Source organism: Phaseolus vulgaris, chromosome 8 (genome assembly GCF_000499845.2).
Source record: "Phaseolus vulgaris cultivar G19833 chromosome 8, P. vulgaris v2.0, whole genome shotgun sequence".
NCBI lineage: Eukaryota > Viridiplantae > Streptophyta > Magnoliopsida > Fabales > Fabaceae > Phaseolus > Phaseolus vulgaris.
In genome coordinates this window covers 6,261,200-6,283,204 of record NC_023752.2, presented here as the reverse complement: position 1 = coordinate 6,283,204, position 22,005 = coordinate 6,261,200, and the positions used below count along the sequence as shown (strand labels likewise).

The window sequence follows — 22,005 nt, the reverse complement described above, 5'->3', positions numbered from 1 at the left end:
GGAGGACCATACTGTTTGCAACATCATGGCATTCAGAGGAAGAGTAATTATAAACATTTTGGATATTTAGCTTCTGGAAAAGTTATTTGCCATCAAAGCCACGTTGTGATTTAGTTCATGATGCTTAAAATAAGTTTTTCAATATGAAGTCATGATTAGGTCACAAGTGATTGAAATACCATTTACTGGTGTGGCCAAGTTCTAAATTATGTACAGTATTTATATGAAGGTTTACAACCCTATTATCCTATCTGTTTTGGAATATACCTTCATCTAATCTCTTTTTCCATCTCTTACTTTTGTGATAGAGCTAAGAGAGTTAAACACTGTGCAGTTAAAGATCATGACAGTATTGCAGCAAACGACCAAGAGCTCATACATAGAAATAAGCCATGCTGAATGCAAGAAAATTAGGAAGAACCAAAGCTCTATTTATAATCAGTTTGTTTATGATGAAAAGGTTTAAAAGAGAATGCTGAGAAATGAAAAGAAAAGCTATTGGTATTCTTAATCACATATTGTGGCCATAAACATTCAATCACGTCCTGCTTCCAAACATGTCCTTCGGTTATGTCCAACTTTACCACACAATCCACAACGAACTGATCTCTTTTTGGGAACAGGAGTTTCAGCCTACAAATTTGAGAACAAAAAGTTGGAGTAACTATCTATAATTAACAACAATCTCACATGTAAAATTCCTTCTAAGTTCATTTTACTCCCAAGATTCCAATCTCCTCTTTATGGAAAGTTTCACACTAAAATGCATTTCAATTCTTATCATATCTCCAATAACTATTGATTAGTTTCTTATCTTCTGACAAATGGAGAAATAAGAAAGACTCAACTTTCTCCCTTTCCAGAAGTACTTTACTTCTGCATTCACTTCAACTACTTTTGTTTACTGATGAGTTTATTATCCATGTATACTTTCTTTGTGTTATTTTATTTAATCAAGCAAAACATATGTAATTCATTTTCAAGTACCGATTTTGGAGTTGTAAAAGAGAGATCACAATCCAGATCGAGGTGTCCACGTTCATTACATATTTTGCAAGTTTGATTCAGCTCTTCAACGGTTACTCTCCTTAAAGCCTAAAATCATAAATGCACATGAAAATGTGATTAGAAACTATATACTCTGGAAAATGAAAAAGTGGTAAACAAATTGGCACAAATCATAGTTTTTTGTGAATCATAGTAATCTAACATGCAAGTTTTGCTTACCCATTTTCGGAAGTTTGGGGAAAAGCAAACTAGCCGTCCAACTTTACCACATTGTTCACAGCGTCTGTTAGCCACACCCCATGCTATGCATAGTTTCTTGTGGACTCTTGGACCATTCCCAAAAAACAAACGTAATGGTAGTTCTTCCTGCACATAAATATATATGAACAAGAGTGAAACAAACTAGAACTAAAAAGAGTATGATCATTTCATAAGATAGAGTACTAAACTCAAAGGTGGATATTCATAGTGGTTCTTGAGTATGTTTCCCAGATAATTTTTTTTCTTCAAATAAGATTTACTAGATTATTATTTTGAGTGCATTCAATCAAATTCTAACGCATTATATCCTACTACTACCTTCTAAGAATATATTTAATTAGTTTCCAAAAATTTAGATTCATCCTAAATCTAACTTTGATAGGAAATGAATGAAATATGTTTTTATTACAGTTGGCTACACCTACTCTAAATTCTGACCATAATTTAAAAGAAATAAATCAAATATTTTTTTTACAATTTCACACTAACTCGTTAATTTTAAAAATTAAATCTATTTTATTGTTATAGTTAGTCAAGCAGACATGAACTCAAATTTAAAAAGTAATTATATATATATTATACTTAGAGTTGGTTGAATTTTAAAATTAAATATATTTTATAATTAAAATTGAACAAGTTTAATTTACTGAGCAGAAAAGTACCATCACATATGCTTTTGTCTCACTTTTTAATTTTTAAAATTGGTCAGTCTAGTTGCCACTAATCCTTAAATTAAAAAATAATAATTATGTATTATATTTAGAGTAGGTTTAATCAACATTAAGTTCTAAATTTAAAATAAAATTAATTTTATTACTAGAATTGGCTAATTGGAGAAAACACTACTACAAGTTGCATGTTGTAAGTACCTTGGGTCCATCGTACAAAATGACAAGATAAAGAATGATGTAAACAACAAGATCCAAGTGGGGTGGGGTGAAATAGAGGAATTTTTCAAGGGTGATATGATAGAAAATGCCTTGCCTCCAAGACAAAAATTATCACACACAATAAGACTGAATGTATATTGTTGAGTGTGATACAAAGGATGATAGAGTGCCAACAAGAAAATAAGTTTAATTTTGTAGTGTTTAAGGAATGTTGGGGTAATCCCATTGTAGAGAAAAGAATAAATCAACAATTTAGTTCCTGAAAACCCTCTCTCCAAAATAATCCTTAAACTAATGAAACTAAACAGCTGAAAATTGAGGAGGTAATTAGTTTTGAGCATGTATGGAGAATAGCCACAACAGAGAGCTGACCAGATGAAAGTCAATAAATTGGAGGTAGAGGGAGTCATCGAAAAACTATAGGTTAAACCATTAAAAGTGATTTAGATCCTTAGAGGTAAATGGTTTAATAGTACACTAAATACATGACAGAAATTTATGGTATTACATGATTCTATAATCCCATGATTATGCTCAATTAGCTTTCACCTAAAAACTTCAATGCTGAAAATAAAATGAAACAAAGGCGAAACCATGACTAGACAACTTTTGATTTGCCACAAGCATTCAAAGACAGACAACTTGAAAAGCAATTACTATAAAAGAGAGACTGGCTCGTAGAGTCGTAGGAAATAAACTACTTTGTTTATTTTTATGTTAGTAATAGAGAAAAACAAAAAATAAAATGCAACAAAAAATTAAAACTTACCTTTTTTGAAACAACTTCAGTTTCTGCAGTTGCTTTGTCAGCCAAACCTTGTGGACCTGTTGAACTTAATCTATCCTCCAAATCCATGCTCGTGTAACACTACAACCACAAATTGCATTCTTTCAGTTTTGTGGCAATATAAAAGCTTTGTGCATCTCCTAGCTATCCTCACACATCAAATCATCAAAGTCTTATTCTACCAAAAACAAGTCAAGAAACTTTATAAACAGAAAAACATACAAATTGGCAACAAAGATTAGTAGCTTGTTTTCACTTATTTATAAAGGAGTTTCATGTAAGACCTTTAACAAGCAACTACAACCATTTAAAAATGCAAATATCATCATGAGCTTATTCCCAGCAACTGCTTCTTTGTCTCATAAAAACTTCATTTTTTCTACCTTATACGGTTTCGTACTATATGCTATGTATGATTCCATTAAACAAGCATTTATTCCATTTCTGTTCATCTGGTTTAATCTGTTTACATGCCATTTCTGTAAGCAATTATGACAAATTATGAGAGAAAAGTATGCCACCATACTTTGTATTGAATTTTGGATCACTTCCTCCATGAAAAAAAAAATACCTTTCATCAGTCATGAGTCATGCATGACATGACAGTTTGTCAAGTGAATAAAACAAAAAAGTAATAATAATGCCACATGCTTTTATTTGGCATGTGACACAATTGCTGATTCCGTTGACCTTTTCTCAAGATGATACAAAATGTATTGTTAATGAAAAATAATAACTAATCGACACCCTATATCAACTACACCAGTTACTGAGTTGATTTCTAAGCTATGTGCAATGTGTCAGCTTAAGGAGGAGTCTTGTCAACATATCTTCTTGGAGTGTAAATACGCACAAAGGGTATGGTCCTTGTGCTTCAAATGGATAGGTATCTCTTCTGTTCAACATAATGATTTAAATCTGCACTTTATGAATTTTTATTTGAGCAATGCTAGCAAGAAGCAAAACCTGGTATGGAAAGGTGTTTGTGCATCTCTTATTAGGTGTATCTGGGACCAAAGGAACCTGATTGTATTAAAAAAAGGGCTAGTAGATGCGGATGAGGTGTTTCAGAAGGCTCAACTCAAATCCTGGCTTTGGATGAAGCACAAGGTGCATTCCTTTACTTATTCTTTCGTAGACTGGATTCTTAATCCAATGCTTTGCATTAGAAGTTATAATTAGAACTCCCAGATGCCAAAAGTTTTAAGACTACGGCCTTTACTGGATTTATAGTTGGTTGAAGGTGTTGGTGGGTTTGTCATGACCTGTAGCTGGTGCAAGATGGAAAGGACATATGTGCTTGTATGCAAGGGAGTCAAAAGGAATGTTAAGGACATGATGGAGGATTCTATTTTGATGTGTCTTTTAACAGACCAATAGAGGCAGGGTGTACGCTGGTTCAGGGTTCTGTGTAAGTCGAAGTTGTAAACTCCAACCAATCTAAGTACGAGATGAACCCTGACAAGTAGGAAATTGGTTTCTGATAAAAGTGAGCTTAAAAGGAGCAAACAAGGGGAAGCCAAAGTCCAAAAAGGAGCGAATGGAAGATGCTGCATTGAAGTGATTAATTTTGTGACAAGTGCTACAATCGTGCCATTGCAAGCTGGGTAGAAGGAATGTCAATGAGGTGGTGGAGATAACCAATATTTTGGTGTATTTTGATGGTTTTGTAGCTGCAGTTTGCAGTGCTTATAGCATTCCAATACGAGCACGGTGCTAGCTGGAATAGGATGTCTAGCTTATGCACTTCTGGGGTGTTTGTTCATCTCTTTATTCTTGGAGATTCTTAATGTGGTTTAGTTTATGTAAAAGGGTTGGGATACCCTTCTGTATCTCTCTTAATTTAATTTCATTCTTTGCTGATAAAAAAAACTGAGTTGATTTCTGAGGAGATAAAAATATAAATGCATTCACATATCTTACCCAGTAAGGAACTATGTTAAAGTGTTAAAAATGGAGGAGATCATTAGAGTAAAAGAAAAAAAAAGTTGGTAAAATTAAGATGAGACAAAAATAAAGAAATAGTTTTGTATATTATCACAAAATAAGCAATCACAAACAAAAACAGTCTACATCTTCTACTATACGTTATTATCGGAAACAATTTATTTTATTTAGATGAAAAATTAATGATAAAGAAAAACCCCATTAAATGTTAAGAAACTTCTCAAATTCTAAGAATCCTCCTTGAGATGTTTATTCAATAGTCATGATCTTAGCAATTCAAACTTTCCTTTTGGAAATGTTTTTGTCATTTTATGTGCTAACTCTCCAATCTGATTTCTCTAATTCCCTAATGTTAAGAATCAAAGTGACTATCACATTGAATAGAAATGAGAAAGTTGAACAACATACGAGAAAAAATGGGAAGTTAATGGTTTTTCTTTGTGATTAGTGACAAGTGTTTCAAGCAAGCAAGTTGTGTTAAAATAAATGGTGGTACGAGTAAAGGTTAGAATCGAGGGAGAACATACCAACGTGTAAGAACACACACTTCAAGTACGAGTCTAAGTACTACATTGAGTAGAAATAAGAAAGTTAAATAAGATATAAGGATTGTTGAATTTCACTTGGCAACATATTACACCAAGCCTCTCATTTCAAATTATTGCTCCATATTTCAGATCCCTCTATTTATTCAACAAAAAATTCATCCTCAAGTAGCACATTTAGAAAGGTTGACTTTACATCAAAATGAAAAACTTTCCAATCCATTTTGGTAACTAAGGTTGTCAATAACCTTATAGCGGGAGCAAAATGTATTAGAATATTCTACTCCATGTAGTTTAGTTTCGATCTGCAAACACACTTTACACCAATTAACTTTTTATGTTTGGGTCTATTCATATTCTCAATTATCTCCTCCTTTATGATAGTCTTCCATTCTTCATATTAAAATAAATGAAAAGAAAAACAACATGATAAATCCTTTGTGTATATTAAACACATAAGATTATATTTATATAGAAAATATAAAAAATATAGACTAAACCCATTACATAAATAAAAATATCTAACAATATCTATAATATCTAATAATATTTATAAATATCCAACACTTCATTTTCAGCAACTTCAACATAGTCAACAAGCTATATTGCATCTGGCATACACATCTTCTAATGATATGGTGCCCCTTACAGATATTTCAAAACCATCGTCTAATATATCTTCATTTGTACCTATAGCGTCTGGTTTTTCCACGTATGATAGAGTTTGGCTTGGTCCCTATGTTTACATTCGTTCCTAATTTCACTTCGATAGATCATCAAACTTTACATCCATACTAATGAGGATGTGTATCTGGAGGTTGTACATACTATATATCCTTTGGAGTCTCTACTGCACCCCAAAAAATGCAAATTTTTTACTTATGCTCAAGCTTACCCGTTTTTTGTCTGGGATAAGGCATAACAAACACAACAAAAAACTTTTAAATTTTCCAATTAAGATTTTCTATCACATATATTGTAGAAAAACATAGGTGCTTACTTACTACTTCCACCCAAAGCGTCTTTTTGAGATCCTTTTCAAACAACAAGCATATGATCATCTCCATCATTGTTCTATTATTTCTTTTACTCCATTTTGTTGAGAGTGTAAGAAACATTCAATTGGTGCTTAATTCCTTCATGATCAAAGAACTTTTCAAACTCCTTTGTTGTATATTTAGTTTCATTACCAGACCATAGCTTCTTTATTTTACAGTCTCACTCTCTCTCAATCATTGCATTAAACTTCTGAAATACTGTGAGGACTTCAAATTTTTGCTTCTAAAATAGACCCAACACATCCTTGTAAAGCATCAAGGAATAGTAGAAAGTATCTACTGTCATTCAAGGAGGCCATGCTCATAGGTTTCAAACATTTGTAAGAATGAGTTGCAAACATTATTTTTAGAAATTTTGGGCATAGTTTAACAATTTTACCTAAGCTCACATAATAGTTACCAAGTCTCTTGTGTCGCCTTGCTTGAAAAGGCTAACTCCTCTTCTTCCTTCAATTCAACTAGAAAATTTTTATCTTTCGTTTGAATGGTTATTAGCTCACTTCCAAAGTGGATAAAATATTTTACACTTTATTTTTCAAGAACTAGAGAATATTTTTTTTCTCTATCATCTCACCCACATTCAACAAACTTTGGCTCAGTTCGGGTACGAATAGAGCATTTAAAATATAATTTGTACCTAAAGGAGTCTCAACAAGGACAATTCTTCTGCTTTTCACTACTAATGTTTTTCATTACCTATAATGACTTTGAACATGTATGTCTTGTCTAACTCTTTGAAGATGCTAATAATATGAGTCAGATGGTTTTGCACTATCAATCAATTTTGTTAGTGTTATCATGGAGAAATCATTGCTTTCTTCTAGAGAGGAGATTTTTTTATTCAAACCTCCTAGGAAGATAGATTAATATTTTCTTCAACAGGTAAATCACTCAATTCTTTACCAAGCAACCTTATATATCACGTTTAAAATTCAGTCAATGAACTCTTTGATATATTATCCTTCTTCCTGACAACTTCAAAATCTCTTCTCAAATTTATAACTTGTACCATTTTCATTCTAAATTTCCTTGAAACTCCTCATTCAACTAATTTCATTTCCTTGGCAAATTTCAAATTAACTATCTTTATGAAAATATCATCAGGTAGAGTTGTTTGATGACAGATGTTTTTCTTCCTTTGTCATTATGACTTTTGAGTTGTGCTAGTGTCGGGTTTTCAAGTAATGGAGTTAGAATACTACAATCTTTCACTATATCTCATAACCTTGAGCTCTCAAATAAGTCATCATCTTTGCAACCCATTGATGAACATAGTTTTACTCACACTTAATAGCTTTAACCATAGATTTCTTAGACTAAAATCATGTATAAATTCACTAATTTAAGATTCATGTAACTAGATTTATTTGGATCTTAACTTTTATTTATGCTAATCTTATGTTTAGTCGCAGCAGACGGTTTTATAGTTCTCAGAGTAGACTAGACGGTCTAATAAGAGCGTCTTCTAGACGGTCTAAAGGAAGTTTTTGCCTCTACAAGTGGGCCGAATCTGTGAAAGTCTATGTTGCTTCTTTAAATCAAAACGGGAAACGAAATATGAGGAGAAGAATTAGTGAATGAAATCTACAATATCACAGAAATAGAATCTTCTGCAAAATTAGAAACAAAACTTTTGCAAAAATACAAAGAAGTTGTTGAAGATCTCACATCAACTAGAGATAAGAACATCTCATAGTATATATAAATGGGTGCAAACCTCACCTTATGAGCCAATATTTTTTAAGGTTGAGTTAGATTTAAAGTCTACTTCTTAATATAGTACCAAAGTCATTTAGAGTATATCTTAGCGAGAGATTATTGGTGTGTTGGAGATCCTATATCGACTAGAGATAAGGATATTTCATAACATATAAGTGGGTGCAAACCTCACCTTATGAGTTAGTTTTATAAGGTTTAGTTAAGCATTTGAAAAACACAACATTATTGTTGAATGAACTTGATAGTTAATCTTTAAATGTTTTTCAATTGTCTACTTTATTTTTGTGCAAACAATCTCAACTTGATTTATTATTAGATTCGTTTGAAAACGATTTGGAATCATCTAATCTTATCTATACAATCATCTCTTTGATGTTAGACGATCTCCATTGAAATCATTTTAATTTGATTGTGAAAATGACAGCTATCACCAATGACAGCTATCACCCACGCATGAAAGTACTCACAAAAAAAATGGGAGATGAAGGTAATGAACTATTAATGACCATTTTTGTTTTAGAGATTTTCTTGCATGTGACTTTTCTCTAAATTTTTTGGCTTCTCTTTTTTTTCTCTCACAATCCCTCAAAGAACGTTTTTAACTCTGATACCTTGTTAAAGTAATAATAATGGAGGAGCTTATTAGAGTAAATGCGAAATAAGATTTGGTAGAACACAGGTAAAAAAAATACAGAAGAAATATTTTGTATATCGAATAAAATGTTTCACAACCATAACAAAAACAGTATATACAAATGAAGAAAAAAGGGTTGCTTTTGTAAGCATATAGAGTCATCTCATTGGGTAAAAAGCAGTCATTACAATTACTCAACAAACAAGTAGGGTGTTGGTAAACTAAGAGAGTAAACTATATGTCTTCTCTCTTAAGTTATTTGAAACTATCATATGGTAAGAAACCTCTCGAATTCTAACCATGTAGACTTGCTTATACTGAAAAGGATTTCGCAAGAGGTAAAGAATATGTTGAAGAATGAATACTTGACTTCCATCTTCCCAAACTATGCAATTTTAGCGCTATTAGTTAGCCCTTACAGCACGTGGAAGTTGTTAATGAGACCCAGAAATTATACAGGTGCTGATAAGAAAAAGTTCACAAAAAAATAAGGAAAAAATATAAGTGAATAGTAACAAAAATATGTTGAAATCTTACTATATTGCTATTAAATTAGATTCACTGGATCTGGAAATAAGTTTATATTAGGAACAATCAGTTAGACAAGTGGATACTATTAAGAAGTGATTGATGGGTTAATAATATATTCGTTTAACTAGATATTCCTATAGCTTATACAAAAATCCAGTTTCTTTTTTCTCATTTACCCCAGGATGTATAAATTCAGGAAAAAGGGTGAAAAAAAACTCAAACCATAACAAATTTAACATTTCTTAATTTCTAGCCAAAACTGCAATACAAACAAAAGAGAGTAAATACAAGGGCATGCACCAACAATGCTAATGGTTACGCTTGCTCTTGGCAATGCACAAGAAAACTATTCAATAATAAAGAGAAAGAAGTAAAAGATCTCTCAGATTCCCTTGTGTCCAAATTTCTGTAACAAAATAATCACAAATTCAAATTTGCTATTTTTTAAACAACTATAATAATTTCCTACATATATCACCTATACTAAAGAAGAAAAGCCTTCAGTAAAGTCTTTCATTGAAATGAAATGAAAAAACTCACTACATTTCAACCAATTGACACAAAATAAGCATTCGCCTATGTTTATTTATCCATAGGGCAGCCTCCTCTGTGACCAATAATAAGCAAATGAAACCATTAAAATATAGATTATAAAAGCTCATACAGCTTGACAAAAGTATGCATTCTTATGACAACTTAGACTGTTCATCAAACATAGAATTAAGACTGGTGGTTAGAATATGGTCCAAAAACAGATCAACTCCATTTCTCAGCAAGAATCTCTAACATAGGGAAAACAAAACAGTAATAAGTTAATAACCCCTAAATTAATTTAAATCATATTACACCTTAAGAGCAAGAAAAATCCAAAGCAAACTAATGAGAAAAAGATAGGCTAGCCCAAAAAATCAAAAGAGTCAGTAGAAAATTGATACATGGATTTGAGCACTGAATTCACTATAGATATTTCCTTCCAACACAAGCAAATACAAGGGAACTGATCTCTGTTATGAATTCTAATACATCAATCTAAATACACAAAACCAATTTAAATAAAAAAAATAAAAATAGATGATAGAAGAAATGGATCAAACATGCAGAAATATTAGTGAAAATGTAGTAAAAAAAAAAAACAAGTATGGAGTCAGACAACCCTATTGCAAGACACATATTAATTGAATAAGAAATAGTGCTGTCAAACAATTTAATCATAGCTTATCTCAGAGAATCAATGGACCTATCGATTGATGAATTATAAAAGCTTGGAACCCCTTTATGCTGCAGAGCCTCAAACAGCAGAATCCACAGCACAGGACTATCAAAGGTAGCAAATTTATACCTGCAATGGTCCAAACAAAGTAAACACATAAGTGGGGTAATGAGTAACGCTTGTTTTGCGTACGTGTCATACATTCCAGACTGAAGGAATGACCATAACGTGCTCAGTGTATGAAACATTGCACAAATTGCAAACGGCACTTCTTAGTGCGATATTGGGAGTGAATTTTGAAACTGGGTTGGAAGTGGTTCGTCGTTTTGCTGATAGTTTCTGGGTTTCTGAGGCGACAACCAGACCAAGTTAAGGAAACAACGGTTGCCTTTGTTTAAATGTTAGGTTCCATTTGAGGTTGCTCCTTAATAACACGACGCTGTTCTTTCTGATCAAGGGTTCAAAATCAAGATTATTTTGAACATATTTCTAATTCAATTTTCATATAAGATAAATTATTAGAACAATATGATAAATTTATCACACATTATGTGTGTAATGGATTAAATTCTGACATGTTATTGTTTAATTGAATTGACATATTTATTACTCTTTTATTTCCACTTTGACTTAATTGATTTACTATTTCATCTGGATTTAATTATAAGTGAGAAATCAATTCTATATTTTGAATGCAATTATTGTTCTTCATGTGTGTACCTTTAATGCATGTAAAAAATTTAAGTATTTCAATCTCAATTTTATATTTTGTGTAATTTGGATGTATTTATTATTTTTTATTCTTCATGTTACATAAGGAATGGAAATAGATTTTTTTTTGCCTCATTTAAAAATTTCATTGAATGTTTATGTGCACACATTATAAGAATTTTAAAAAACTAAAAAAATATCACTTTAAATTATCAATAACATTATTACCTTTTTTTTAAATACCTATCTCTCCCTCAATTGTAAATATTAAAATTATTATTTTTCTTATTGTTAAAAAAAAATTATGTATATATTTGAAATAAAGCATAATATTTATATTGATATAATATTTAAAAATGTGTTATAATATATCATAAATTAAAAAAATCTGGCATGTATAACTAGTAAATAAAATATTAGAACGAAATGTTATTAGAATTTATTTTTTAATTAAAAAAATAAAATATTAAAATTGATTTTAAAATAATCATGACACATTTGTTCATATTTAATTAAGATAATAGAGTGTGTATTTACTTTATTTGTTTTTTTTTATTAGATTATTATTTTCATTTCATTCGGTGGGAATAATGTGTTACGTCTTCTTCATTCGGTCATAACAACTTTTATTTTATTTTATATATATACTTTTTTTTTGGATCTTGTAATTATATTTTTTTAACTTTATTTATTTTGTATCTTTATATATATTAACTAAATTCTTACTTTCTATTACATAAAAAAAAGTTATCATAAAAATTAAAAGTATTTTCATTATATAATATTATTTTTTAAATAAAAATTCAAAACTACTTTTTACAAATTCTATTATAATTAAAAATTTTATTTTGATAAAAATTTACAAATATTTCTATTATATAAAAATAATATTATAAAAATTAATAAAAAAATATTATTATTTATATATACAATTTTTTTAACTTTAATAGAAATTTTAGTAATACTTTTAACAATTATTAACTTTAATTTACCTTTTTGTTGTCATAAAAATAATAAACACAAACACATGCACAAATAAAAATAATATATAGAGAATATTTTAATATAAAAACATTTAAAAGAAAAAATAAGAAATTAAATTAATTTTTTCCTATCTAAAATTAATTTATATATAAAAAAGTTAGAAAATTTCTTATATAATTTCTTTAAATTTTATTTTTAACTACTAGATTCATTTCAATTTTAAATGAAACTCTCTTTTTTTCTAACAAATTGAAACTTTATACAGAAACTCAAAAATAATGTCTTATGTTCTTCAAGGATATAAATAAAACTACAAATATTATCTTAAAAATATTCCTATAAATTGATCAAACTTAGATCAACAGAAGGTGTGCATTAAATGGACATATGTCTACACATACAGTGATGTCTCTCTTTTCATGTATATTTCACACACCAAACAATTTCCACCATGGTTAGAAAGAGACTATTTGCACTAAACATTTTAGGGACAAAGCAAACACAACATTACAACATCCTTTCTTCTTCAACCTTATTTTCTGACAGCATTAGTCAACCCAAGTTCCTTGCTTATCTCTTCATCTGGCTCCAAACTATCTGGAATAGCACCAAAGATTCTTCTTGATACCTCAAAGCCAGAAACTACATGATGCACAAATGCTGATGCTTCATCTACTGTTTGCTGTAAATTTATTGAGGCAGCCATAAAATTTGAAGAACTTCTTGACAACTTTTTTTCTGATGGCTTATCTAGGCCAACAGCCTTAAGAAACCGTTCTGTCGCGGCATCCCAAGATAGTTCATGTCTCTCGGCATCAGTAAGCTGTGCAGGCTCTTCAGCCAGTGCCTTGAGTGTAAGTCTAACAAATTCTTCACTGTTGTCATATGTCCAACAATTAGTAAACTGCTTGAAAAACTGGTTAGAAGGATGGTTGGCACACACAACAATTTTGCCCATTGCTAAAGTTTCTGCTGTTGTTGTGCAAACCACATCTGTTGTGCTCGGATTAAGAAACAATTTGTAACTGTCATGCAGGAAATGAAGTGTTAACATACACATCTTTCCCTTAGTGCATTATCAAATAGGAATTTCATTTCAGATAGGATAATTAAAAGGACTCTACAAAATATTTGGAAAAATGATGAATAGAATGAAGAAAACTAACTTTTATACTCATAAGTGATGGTATGGTGGCAAAATATCATATGCTAGGATATTATCTGCTTAAATAGTTACATCTATACAATGCTCAAACTATATAAATCTTAATTTTTCAAAGGGACTTATTATCAAATACTGTACAAAAAGACTAAAGGGTATGGAGGAGCCTCATAACGATTAGAAAACTACTACCCTGTATAAAAAGCCTGAATCAGATATTCTTATATCTTACTTATATTTTAATCTGAAGTAACAGCTGACTTATTAACTTCCAATTGAATATTAGAATGCAGATTCTCATTTACTTCTTCTTTCCTTTCCAAATTAAGCACCACGTACACATTTTATTACAGTTAAGCAAAACACTTAACATAACTCAATGAAATGAAATTCAAACTTGATGATGTACGCAGATCGGTAGGGAACTTACTCATGAAATAGAGCATCGGCATGATCGCGAGCTGGATTAAGTCTAACTGTCAGTTGTAACTTTTCTGCAGCTTTGTGAACTTCATCTGAGTCCTCTCCACTGCCAAATAAATCAACCTCCAGAGCAGATAATTCTTTTTTATGATCTTTAAGAAGTTGGAGCAATTCCCTGTAGCCTTTGCTCCATATCATCTTCCCAATAAAGTAAGCACCTTTGGTAAAGGCCTTGATTCCCTTCTGTTGTTGCTCCCTCTTTTTCTCACCAATCTCAAGGAATTTCGGATTAACACCATGTACATTACAGATGATGGACTCGGTGTAATCCTGGGTGGCAGCAGATAATCTAATTACCTGCAAATATTCAGCTAATCAAAATCAAGAGAACAAGCATGCAAAGCTTACAAGCTTATAGTGAACACTAATATTATTTTCACGACAAATCATAAAAATGAAGTTCCATTCTCATTTCTCACAGGATGATATTATGTCAAGCTGCTGCTTTGAGGACACCTTTTGTTTATGTTAGATTTTCATCCATGCAATATAATAATGCACTATGAAAAAGAACTGGATCTATTCATTCAGAATTAAAACGATCACTGGTTAATAAATCAAAATGGACTAATAAAACATTGCATGTCAGACAAAGTAGGATACCATAAATATTTAACTCAGTCAATATTTTCTATATTTTTTTCCTAGGTCAAAGAAGAAATTTCAAGATAAAGATAAGAGGTATATAAAACAGCAAAGAAAAAGAAAAACAACAAAAGATCTCTGCATATCAGGCCACACCATTGGCAGCAAATAGAAGTCAGTCACCTAAGCTTATCTCAAATCAATTTAGGAATAAAACCAACCACGTTAAAAATATGTGTTTCACTCCAACCAAATGAATAAATTTTGTTCAGTACCTCAAGTTCATGCAAAGATGGGAAATTACAGCTATGTACATTCTTTACCAACAAACTTACATATTAGGTGAACAATATATATTGATTTGAATATCATAGCCACCAGAAAACATTCATTTAACAGTATCAACTGCTAATCTAATTGCTACGAATGCTGCTGAGAGGAGGATCACTCAATTTATCTTTGCAGGTAAAAAATTGAAAACTAACACAATTTCAAATTTCTAGCTTCATTTATTGAAAAAGTGAGAATGACAAAGTAACATTGAATACACATGTACTATTTTCTATGAGGATATAATAACTTGCCTTGTGACAATATATACCAACAACCCAGCTGTTTAAATATTTCAGCAAAAATGCTTGCATGATTCCATTCTTCTCTCTCTTCACATATTCCAAATAATTTGTGTGAATGATCCCTATAACTAGCCTGAATTTAGTCTTCCATCTTTTCCCGTGGTGATACCATGTTAAGTGCTCGGGCTCCTCAAGCACAGCAATATCTGCCACTTCATCAGGGATAATTTCTGAAATATCTCCAACAGCAAGAATGCTCCTTTTTTCTATTGAAAACTACATCATAAATATGGAACAAATTGTCACTAACATAGATTTTAAAAGTAAAAGCTCATAGATGTTCAAATCTATTACCTAATAGTTTTACATAAAAAGAAATTATCACCTTCCCTGGATAAAACTGTATGCTGAAACCAGAACTAAATCCAACTCTCTCCTCGAGCCATTTGCGGATATACTTCTCATGTTCATTGGGTGAAGCAAATGTGATTTTGTTGGGATATACTAGTCCTTGATCTTTCAAAGATAACCAAGGGATCACCAAGGTAACATCTCTTTCCCCACTTTTGCAGAGATATGCAGCACGAAACAGTGGGTTCACAGCTGTTCCAGTCAACCAAGGAAGGCTAGCAGTAGTAAAAATTGCAATATGCTCTTTCTTATCCATCTGTTTCTTTGTTAGACTCAACTCAGAAATCTCATCATCATGTTTCAGAACTCAATTGCAGAGGAAAATCACCAGCAAAATACTGCTTTAGAGGATAACTAAATGATCACTTAAACTGCAAAATGGTAAAAAAATATTAGCCAACATTTATTATACATAATGGCACAAATAAGAAAGAAAAATAAATAAATCAAACATTAGCTAAAACATATGGATAACAATGCACACTAGTGCATATTACAATATTACAAGTTTAAAAGTACGGGGAAGCCTCCAAAAGTACATGATAAGCACATTAGCAACACCCATTAAAGACAAACTTCTTGAAAAATAAAGCTATAATTTCACAGAAAATATCCCACCTCCCTTCAGAGATTAAAAGGTATTTAGAAATACTGCAAAAAAACATGAATAGGATTTAAAAAAGGTTGGTGCTGCCTGGACTATGAAATTCCTTTTTTGTAGTCAGCATTGTTTAGATCATACATTTGACATCAAAAGGTTCTCGTCGATTGATATATATATATATATATATATATATATATATATATATATATAGAGGAAAGTGTCCCAATTCCCAATTTTTCTTAAAAAAATATTCTATTTCATCCATCACGGAACAAATTAGAGGAAACAAAGAACAAGAAAAACCGCAATCCATACCATTCATCAGAAGCGAACATCGAACTTACTCTTTTCCCAAAGACTTATTAGTATTCACTGATTGATTAGGAAGCCCCCAACAAAAGCATACTTCCGAAACCAGTAAAACCACCTCAGTTTCCAAAACCAAAATCCACCCAATCGAATCTCATATACCCTTATGGTTCCTTTCCGTTTTTCCAATCTAGATCACCCCAAAATTCAAACTTTGCGTATAAATTTTGCTAAAAATAATAGCAAATAAAAAAATAATTAAAATGGTGAAAATTGAGGACATTGAGTGTACCTTGAAGGCGTCAGGTATAAGGGTAGAATGAAAGAATGGTAAGGAAGGGATCTTAGAGAGAGAAACAAGTTGGTGAAAAATGAATGGCAAAGAGAGGGAAACGATGGGAATTGAGGAGAGGGAATATACAAACTCTTTTAGGAGGAACCCAATGTCTGCTTCCAAAACTCTGGTTTGCTTTTTCCACCAATCCATGCACAAGCCAAGTGTAACAAGAAACAACAAATCAATTACCAATTATCTAATTTTTTTTTCACACTTCCATTACAATCCAATAAATATTAATATTTTAATTCTTTATAAGAATTTATAATTTTTAAAATTTTTCAAAATATCATAACCCATTGTATTATTATACAAATTATATATCATATGGTAGCTTTATATTTATTTGAAGTGATTATTACTATATATAAGGAATACACATTTTAACTAAAATAAAAATAAGTGAATAGTAATAAATATAATTGTTGAAATCTTTTAAAAAAATAAAAAAGAATTAAACATGACCCCAAAAATTATGGGTGGACTTATATAAATTTACTGTGTTATTTTTTTTTTCATTAGATATCTATTAGGAACAAATGTCTGTATAGAAGAAGAAATTTTTAATTCCCTGTTCATCCCTACTTTTATTTTAAAGTGTTATGAGAATTGATTTTGTTATAATTTTTTTATACATTTTCAATTCTTAAAATTTAATAGTTAATTTAATTATTAAGTACTAATCTTATTATTACAATTAAAGTTCTTATAAGATTCGTGAAATCTTAATCTTAAAACCTTGATCATATCGAGAGACCCGTAGATTATACTAATTGATTTGTCTAATATACACGTGTAATTGATAAGAAGAATACAAGTGCAATTCATTTTGCTTCTTTTTTGTGGAAACCAGCGACAGTTACACCTTCTCAGTCAATTGAATGTTTGGTGTTCTTTTTTTCAGTTTTCCAACTTCACTTCACTTGCATCTCATTTAACAAACCCTACACACCAGAGGGTACTGAAATCACCATCTTGCTGGTCCCACTCACGTACCCGTTAAAGCATTTCAACGTTTTTCCTCAAAGCAGAGGTAAAGCTTTCATCTTTGTCTTTTTATTTCATCAATCTCGTCCCTTTCCTTAAATTATCAGGCAACTTCTCTATCTGTTGGGTCTAAAGCAAATGGGTACCCATATATTTTTGTGTAGATGATATGATAAATGGTTTGTGATGTTGCTGTTTGTTTTATTTCTTCTGTCCTGATTTTAAGGTTGCCAATTAGGTCGTTGTTTGGTGTTATATTTCGAGATGAATAGTGAATAGTGAGGGAGAGGTACTATAGTTGTTTGTATTTTTTGAGTGATGCGAGTATAAAGGCATTTGAAAATGCTGCCGAGTGTTTTGGCATTTAGAGTTTCCTGCATTGTATAATCCAGTTGAATTAACATAAATATTTCATGTGGAAAATGTTTTTTGTCTCAATTTGCTAGCCTTCTGAGATCTGAGGTTTCTAATTTCACTCTGAAATATCAGCCTTAGGGATACCTGGATGAAGTAGTTGCACTAGAATAATTGAATTTTATAGTTCTTTCTGAGCTAATGTTATTTTATTTGTGTACCTTTCTTCTTGACTAGTTTGTGGTTGATGAGATGTTGATTGGTCACGCCGATCACATGTCGGAGTCGAGGTCATTTAAGGATCAGATACTTGCTGACTCTGGGTCTGAATTAAGTGATGATGAAGAGGGAGCTTTTTTGGAACAGATACTTTACTCAGCATCATTTGAAGAGCTTGCAAGCAACAGCGTTAAATACGACACGGTCATATGGCTTGCTATATCATTGTTACTGGTGTTGGCTTGGGGAATTGGCCTTTTTATGTTGCTTTACCTGCCCATCAGGAGATATGTGCTTCAAAAGGATTTGTCTTCTCGCAGATTATATGTTACACATACTGAAGTGGTTTATAAGGTATGTAAGAATTGTTTTGCATAATTGTAATGTTGTGATATGAAATGAGTTTTGACACGGGAAGTGATTTTTATTCCCTTTGTCCCTTGGTCAAGGTATCAAGGCCTTCATTTATACCATTTTGGGGGACCGTAACAATTGAGAGGCGTGTACCTCTTTCTCTGGTGATTGATATTATTATTGAACAAGGTACTGATGCAGGCATACCAGAAATTTTTCTTGCACCCTATTTTAGTATGCTTTCTTTAAAATAATTGATCTTACCTTCTTGGTATGTTTCTTGAGACTTGAGCATGTGTGTGTGTATTCATCCTTCATTATTTCAAAGAATACTGAAGTGTTCTTCTAGCATATGGTTTATATTTAATAGTCTCTCGATTCTGTTGTCTGATTAAAAGGGCTGATATGAAGGCCTTTCTTTACTCTATAAATTTTAAATTTAGAAATAAATAAGCAATAAAATTGAGATAATATTTTTTTGTTTCTGTAGAAGCATTTCAACTTTTACTCACAATTTGTGAGCTTTATATCTTTCAAAACAATGAGAGGAACAATGGGGTTTTGAATGGCTAAAATTTATTCACTAAATACTCATAATGAAGCATACTTTAGCTTGTGCTTAAAACCTTACCTACATGTTATCCTGTCTTCCTTGACTAGATTTTCTCATTTCATTGTCCAGGTTGCCTGCAGTCTATATATGGTATTCATACTTTTCGACTTGAAAGTATAGCACATGGAAAAGCTGCTCCGGTAGATGAGTTACAAGTTCAGGGAGTTTATGACCCTTCTCTTTTGAGAAAGGTGAAACAAAATGTTTCTTAATGTGATTGTTTTTATTTTTAGAGACAGATTTTAATCTTCAATATCATTCTTTACATTTATCCTTTTAGGGGTTCTTATAGCATTATATTGCCAAGTACTAACGAAGGGGATGTCATCATCTTAAAATGCTACAATTGGTTTGCAGATGATTGTAACAGAGGCTTCAAAGATCGGACAAGATGTAAGTACAAGTGGGATGCATGCTGCTCCAAGCACAGATGTTGAAAACATCTATCGTATGCCAGCAGCTACTGAGGGATCAGTTGATTTGAGATCGCCATCAAAAAGTTTGAAGGTAACGCTAGACCTCCTGCCACGCACCCTGACAAATTCACCCTTAATAGATGAAGGGATTGGATGAATGCTAATTTATGTACCATTAGTAACTTGGTAGTTAGTTTTATGATCTTTGAGCTGGTAGGAATATGACCTTTGATTAACATAGAATGATCTGTACCCATATAGTGGTCTTTGTAAGAAGCATGCTTATCATTTTATGCAACCGTTTTGAATTATTAGGCTTTTGTAGGTTGAGTTGAAGCTGCACAACGTGTTTTGAGAGATTTTGGATAAAGCAATACAATTTAGGAAGTCTAATGCTAGAGGTTCTTTTACCTAGGTGTCCTACCATATTTTTGGCGATGAGGAGCATTCCTCCTAACTTTGAATTTCAGAATGTTACATACTTATCTGTGGTGTATTCTCATTTTGCTTGGCAAATGTAGGATAAATCGTTACTTATCTATGGATTTAAGGTAAGCAATCCATATGATATGCACCTTTCAGAAGGCAAAATGCAGAGTTAAAACCTTCTCAAAATATTATTGAAGAGCAGTAATTTATTTACTCATACTATTTTTTGTTTAGTTGCTACCATCATCCAATAAAAAAATTCATACCAATTTGGTTAGGTGGTACATTTGAAAGTTGTTGATAATGATTAACTTTGACAGAAATGAAATATTGTATGTTTTTCTTAATCTTTTTTACTTAAGAATGATAAGTTCATCGTTCTGATATGTTGCTGTTCAGAATCAAGCCATCAATTAAATGACACTAGCATCACATGCATTGCTTATGTTTCACTCATATAAACCTCTATTGTACTCTCATCTGCAGATGGCAGGCTCATCGCATACTTCACTGGAGCGCAGAGTAGCTGGAGGGTTGCTGCTTACTAAACTTGAAGAAGTCAGTAAATCAGTAAAGGTTTGTGTCTTCTCTTAATAGAGCATAATTCTATTTAAGAACTTCCGATTTTTCTCACTCTGACTAGAGATAAAAGCACCATTTCTAAGTTTCTTCTTGTTCTAGGCACCAAAACTTGTTTCTTTAGAACAAAAATTGTATTTGTTGACCCTTTACTGATTTCAACTTCATAACATGGTTTTATTTAATAAATTTCTGTTCTTCCCCTCCCTCAAAAATCACCCTGCTGGCATGATTGATTGTTTGTTCACAGTAACACAGCAGAACAGGACTAGGAACTGCATTGTTCAACACTGTTTTAGATTATTTGCATTCATCTTTGGCTGACTTGTTTTTATTCATTGTATTTATTTGAACCAGAGACTTGAGCTGCTTATTGAGAAGTCGCATGCTTCTCCCTCCATCAGCTGAAGGCACCATAGTTTAGCACTGCAAGAATTAAGGTGAATTGAAAGGAGCTATGGAAACGCTATGTTAGTGCTACTTAGTCACTGTTATCAATGATTGACTCTAGCAAATTCAGGCTGAAGATTGTAGATTTTAGAACCTCAAATTTTGATTGTATAATTGTTTTTTTGTACCAAAAGCATTTATTGGTTTTTTCTTTCATATAATAACTAAATCCTTTTTAAATAATATTCCGAAAAGCTGTTTACAATATGATTATTCAAAGCTTAGATTAAGTTCTGCAGAGCTATTCAACTCAAAATACTATTTCAGATATGATAAAGATGAAACTTTTGGTGAGAAGCTCTGCTGAAAATTCTTCAATCAATGCTTCATAGTGATAACAGCTATAAAGAATAATTTCGTAACACATTAGTTAATTTTATTTATGTGTAACAAATTTTAAAATAAAATAAAAAATCTTTAAACGTGTGTGTAACTTTTGCTCTCTCGAGTCTTGATTACTGAATAATACAAAGTTTGCATGACTTTAATATTGCACAAACATTTCAACGCGTGCAATGCAATTTATGATTATATATACATTAATCATTATTGATCTCACGTTAGCATTTCACGTACATATAATTTTTTTTAGGGTGTCTTTATAAAATTGAATATATTAAAATGTTTTTTACTCAACTTATGACGAGACAAACATCAAATCTAAAAAAAAAAAACAAACTTTTCCTTCTTCAAACCTAATATGTCATTTTGTAGAATCTATCAAATTTTATTAACATTTTATTAAATTTCTTATTTTATACTTTTAAAACTATTTCATATTCAAATCCCATCATAAACCCAATATATGTGAACATAAAATGATAGTTTAAAGGGTTTTGGTAAGAAAAAATGG

General features: G+C 31.3%; 3 protein-coding genes across 7 annotated transcripts; 1 reads left to right on the top strand and 2 right to left on the bottom strand.

Moving 5' to 3' along the window:
* Window positions 1-410: 410 nt before the first annotated feature.
* On the bottom strand, window positions 411-11,044 carry LOC137826552 (uncharacterized). Its single transcript, XM_068632554.1, has 5 exons — window positions 10,618-11,044; window positions 2,929-3,027; window positions 1,228-1,374; window positions 988-1,095; window positions 411-633 (listed from the first exon to the last, which is right to left on the bottom strand). Exons 2-5 carry the CDS (start codon window positions 3,013-3,015, stop codon window positions 535-537), a joined length of 441 nt encoding a protein of 146 aa, XP_068488655.1. The 5' UTR covers window positions 3,016-3,027; window positions 10,618-11,044; the 3' UTR covers window positions 411-534.
* Window positions 11,045-12,638: 1,594 nt separating this feature from the next.
* On the bottom strand, window positions 12,639-16,985 carry LOC137823478 (digalactosyldiacylglycerol synthase 2, chloroplastic). Of its 3 annotated transcripts, none has more exons than XM_068628639.1 (6): window positions 16,707-16,961; window positions 16,450-16,604; window positions 15,476-15,872; window positions 15,100-15,366; window positions 13,878-14,227; window positions 12,639-13,310 (listed from the first exon to the last, which is right to left on the bottom strand). In XM_068628639.1, exons 3-6 carry the CDS (start codon window positions 15,755-15,757, stop codon window positions 12,818-12,820), a joined length of 1,392 nt encoding a protein of 463 aa, XP_068484740.1. In that variant the 5' UTR covers window positions 15,758-15,872; window positions 16,450-16,604; window positions 16,707-16,961; the 3' UTR covers window positions 12,639-12,817. The 3 variants fall into 3 exon arrangements, with proteins under 3 accessions (XP_068484740.1, XP_068484741.1, XP_068484738.1); XM_068628640.1 differs by having other exon boundaries at window positions 16,421-16,604; window positions 16,707-16,919; XM_068628637.1 differs by lacking the exon at window positions 16,450-16,604 and having other exon boundaries at window positions 16,707-16,985.
* Window positions 16,986-17,492: 507 nt separating this feature from the next.
* Window positions 17,493-21,335, top strand: LOC137823477 (uncharacterized). 3 transcript variants are annotated; one of them, XM_068628636.1, is made up of 7 exons: window positions 17,493-17,784; window positions 18,330-18,665; window positions 18,761-18,854; window positions 19,348-19,469; window positions 19,636-19,785; window positions 20,610-20,699; window positions 21,060-21,335. In XM_068628636.1, the coding sequence occupies exons 2-7, from the start codon at window positions 18,345-18,347 to the stop codon at window positions 21,108-21,110; spliced, it is 828 nt and encodes a 275-aa protein (XP_068484737.1). In that variant the 5' UTR covers window positions 17,493-17,784; window positions 18,330-18,344; the 3' UTR covers window positions 21,111-21,335. The 3 variants fall into 3 exon arrangements, with proteins under 3 accessions (XP_068484737.1, XP_068484735.1, XP_068484736.1); XM_068628634.1 differs by having other exon boundaries at window positions 17,781-17,917; XM_068628635.1 differs by lacking the exon at window positions 17,493-17,784 and adding an exon at window positions 17,857-17,880.
* The last annotated feature ends 670 nt before the right edge of the window (window positions 21,336-22,005 follow it).

Excerpts from the sequence above, each read along its gene's own strand:
- LOC137826552 (XM_068632554.1), bottom strand. The coding sequence starts at position 3,015 with ATGGATTTGGAGGATAGATTAAGTTCAACAGGTCCACAAGGTTTGGCT. Across the intron at positions 1,096-1,227 it reads CCCCAAACTTCCGAAAATGG|GCTTTAAGGAGAGTAACCGT; the intron begins GTAAGCAAAACT and ends TTATGATTTTAG. Across the intron at positions 634-987 it reads CTTTTACAACTCCAAAATCG|GCTGAAACTCCTGTTCCCAA; the intron begins GTACTTGAAAAT and ends TCAAATTTGTAG.
- LOC137823477 (XM_068628634.1), top strand. Across the intron at positions 19,470-19,635 it reads ACCCTTCTCTTTTGAGAAAG|ATGATTGTAACAGAGGCTTC; the intron begins GTGAAACAAAAT and ends ATTGGTTTGCAG. Across the intron at positions 20,700-21,059 it reads AAGTCAGTAAATCAGTAAAG|AGACTTGAGCTGCTTATTGA; the intron begins GTTTGTGTCTTC and ends TATTTGAACCAG.
- LOC137823478 (XM_068628637.1), bottom strand. The coding sequence starts at position 15,757 with ATGGATAAGAAAGAGCATATTGCAATTTTTACTACTGCTAGCCTTCCT. Across the intron at positions 14,228-15,099 it reads TTGGTATATATTGTCACAAG|GTAATTAGATTATCTGCTGC; the intron begins GCAAGTTATTAT and ends GAATATTTGCAG. Across the intron at positions 13,311-13,877 it reads GCCGATGCTCTATTTCATGA|TTACAAATTGTTTCTTAATC; the intron begins GTAAGTTCCCTA and ends CCTGCATGACAG.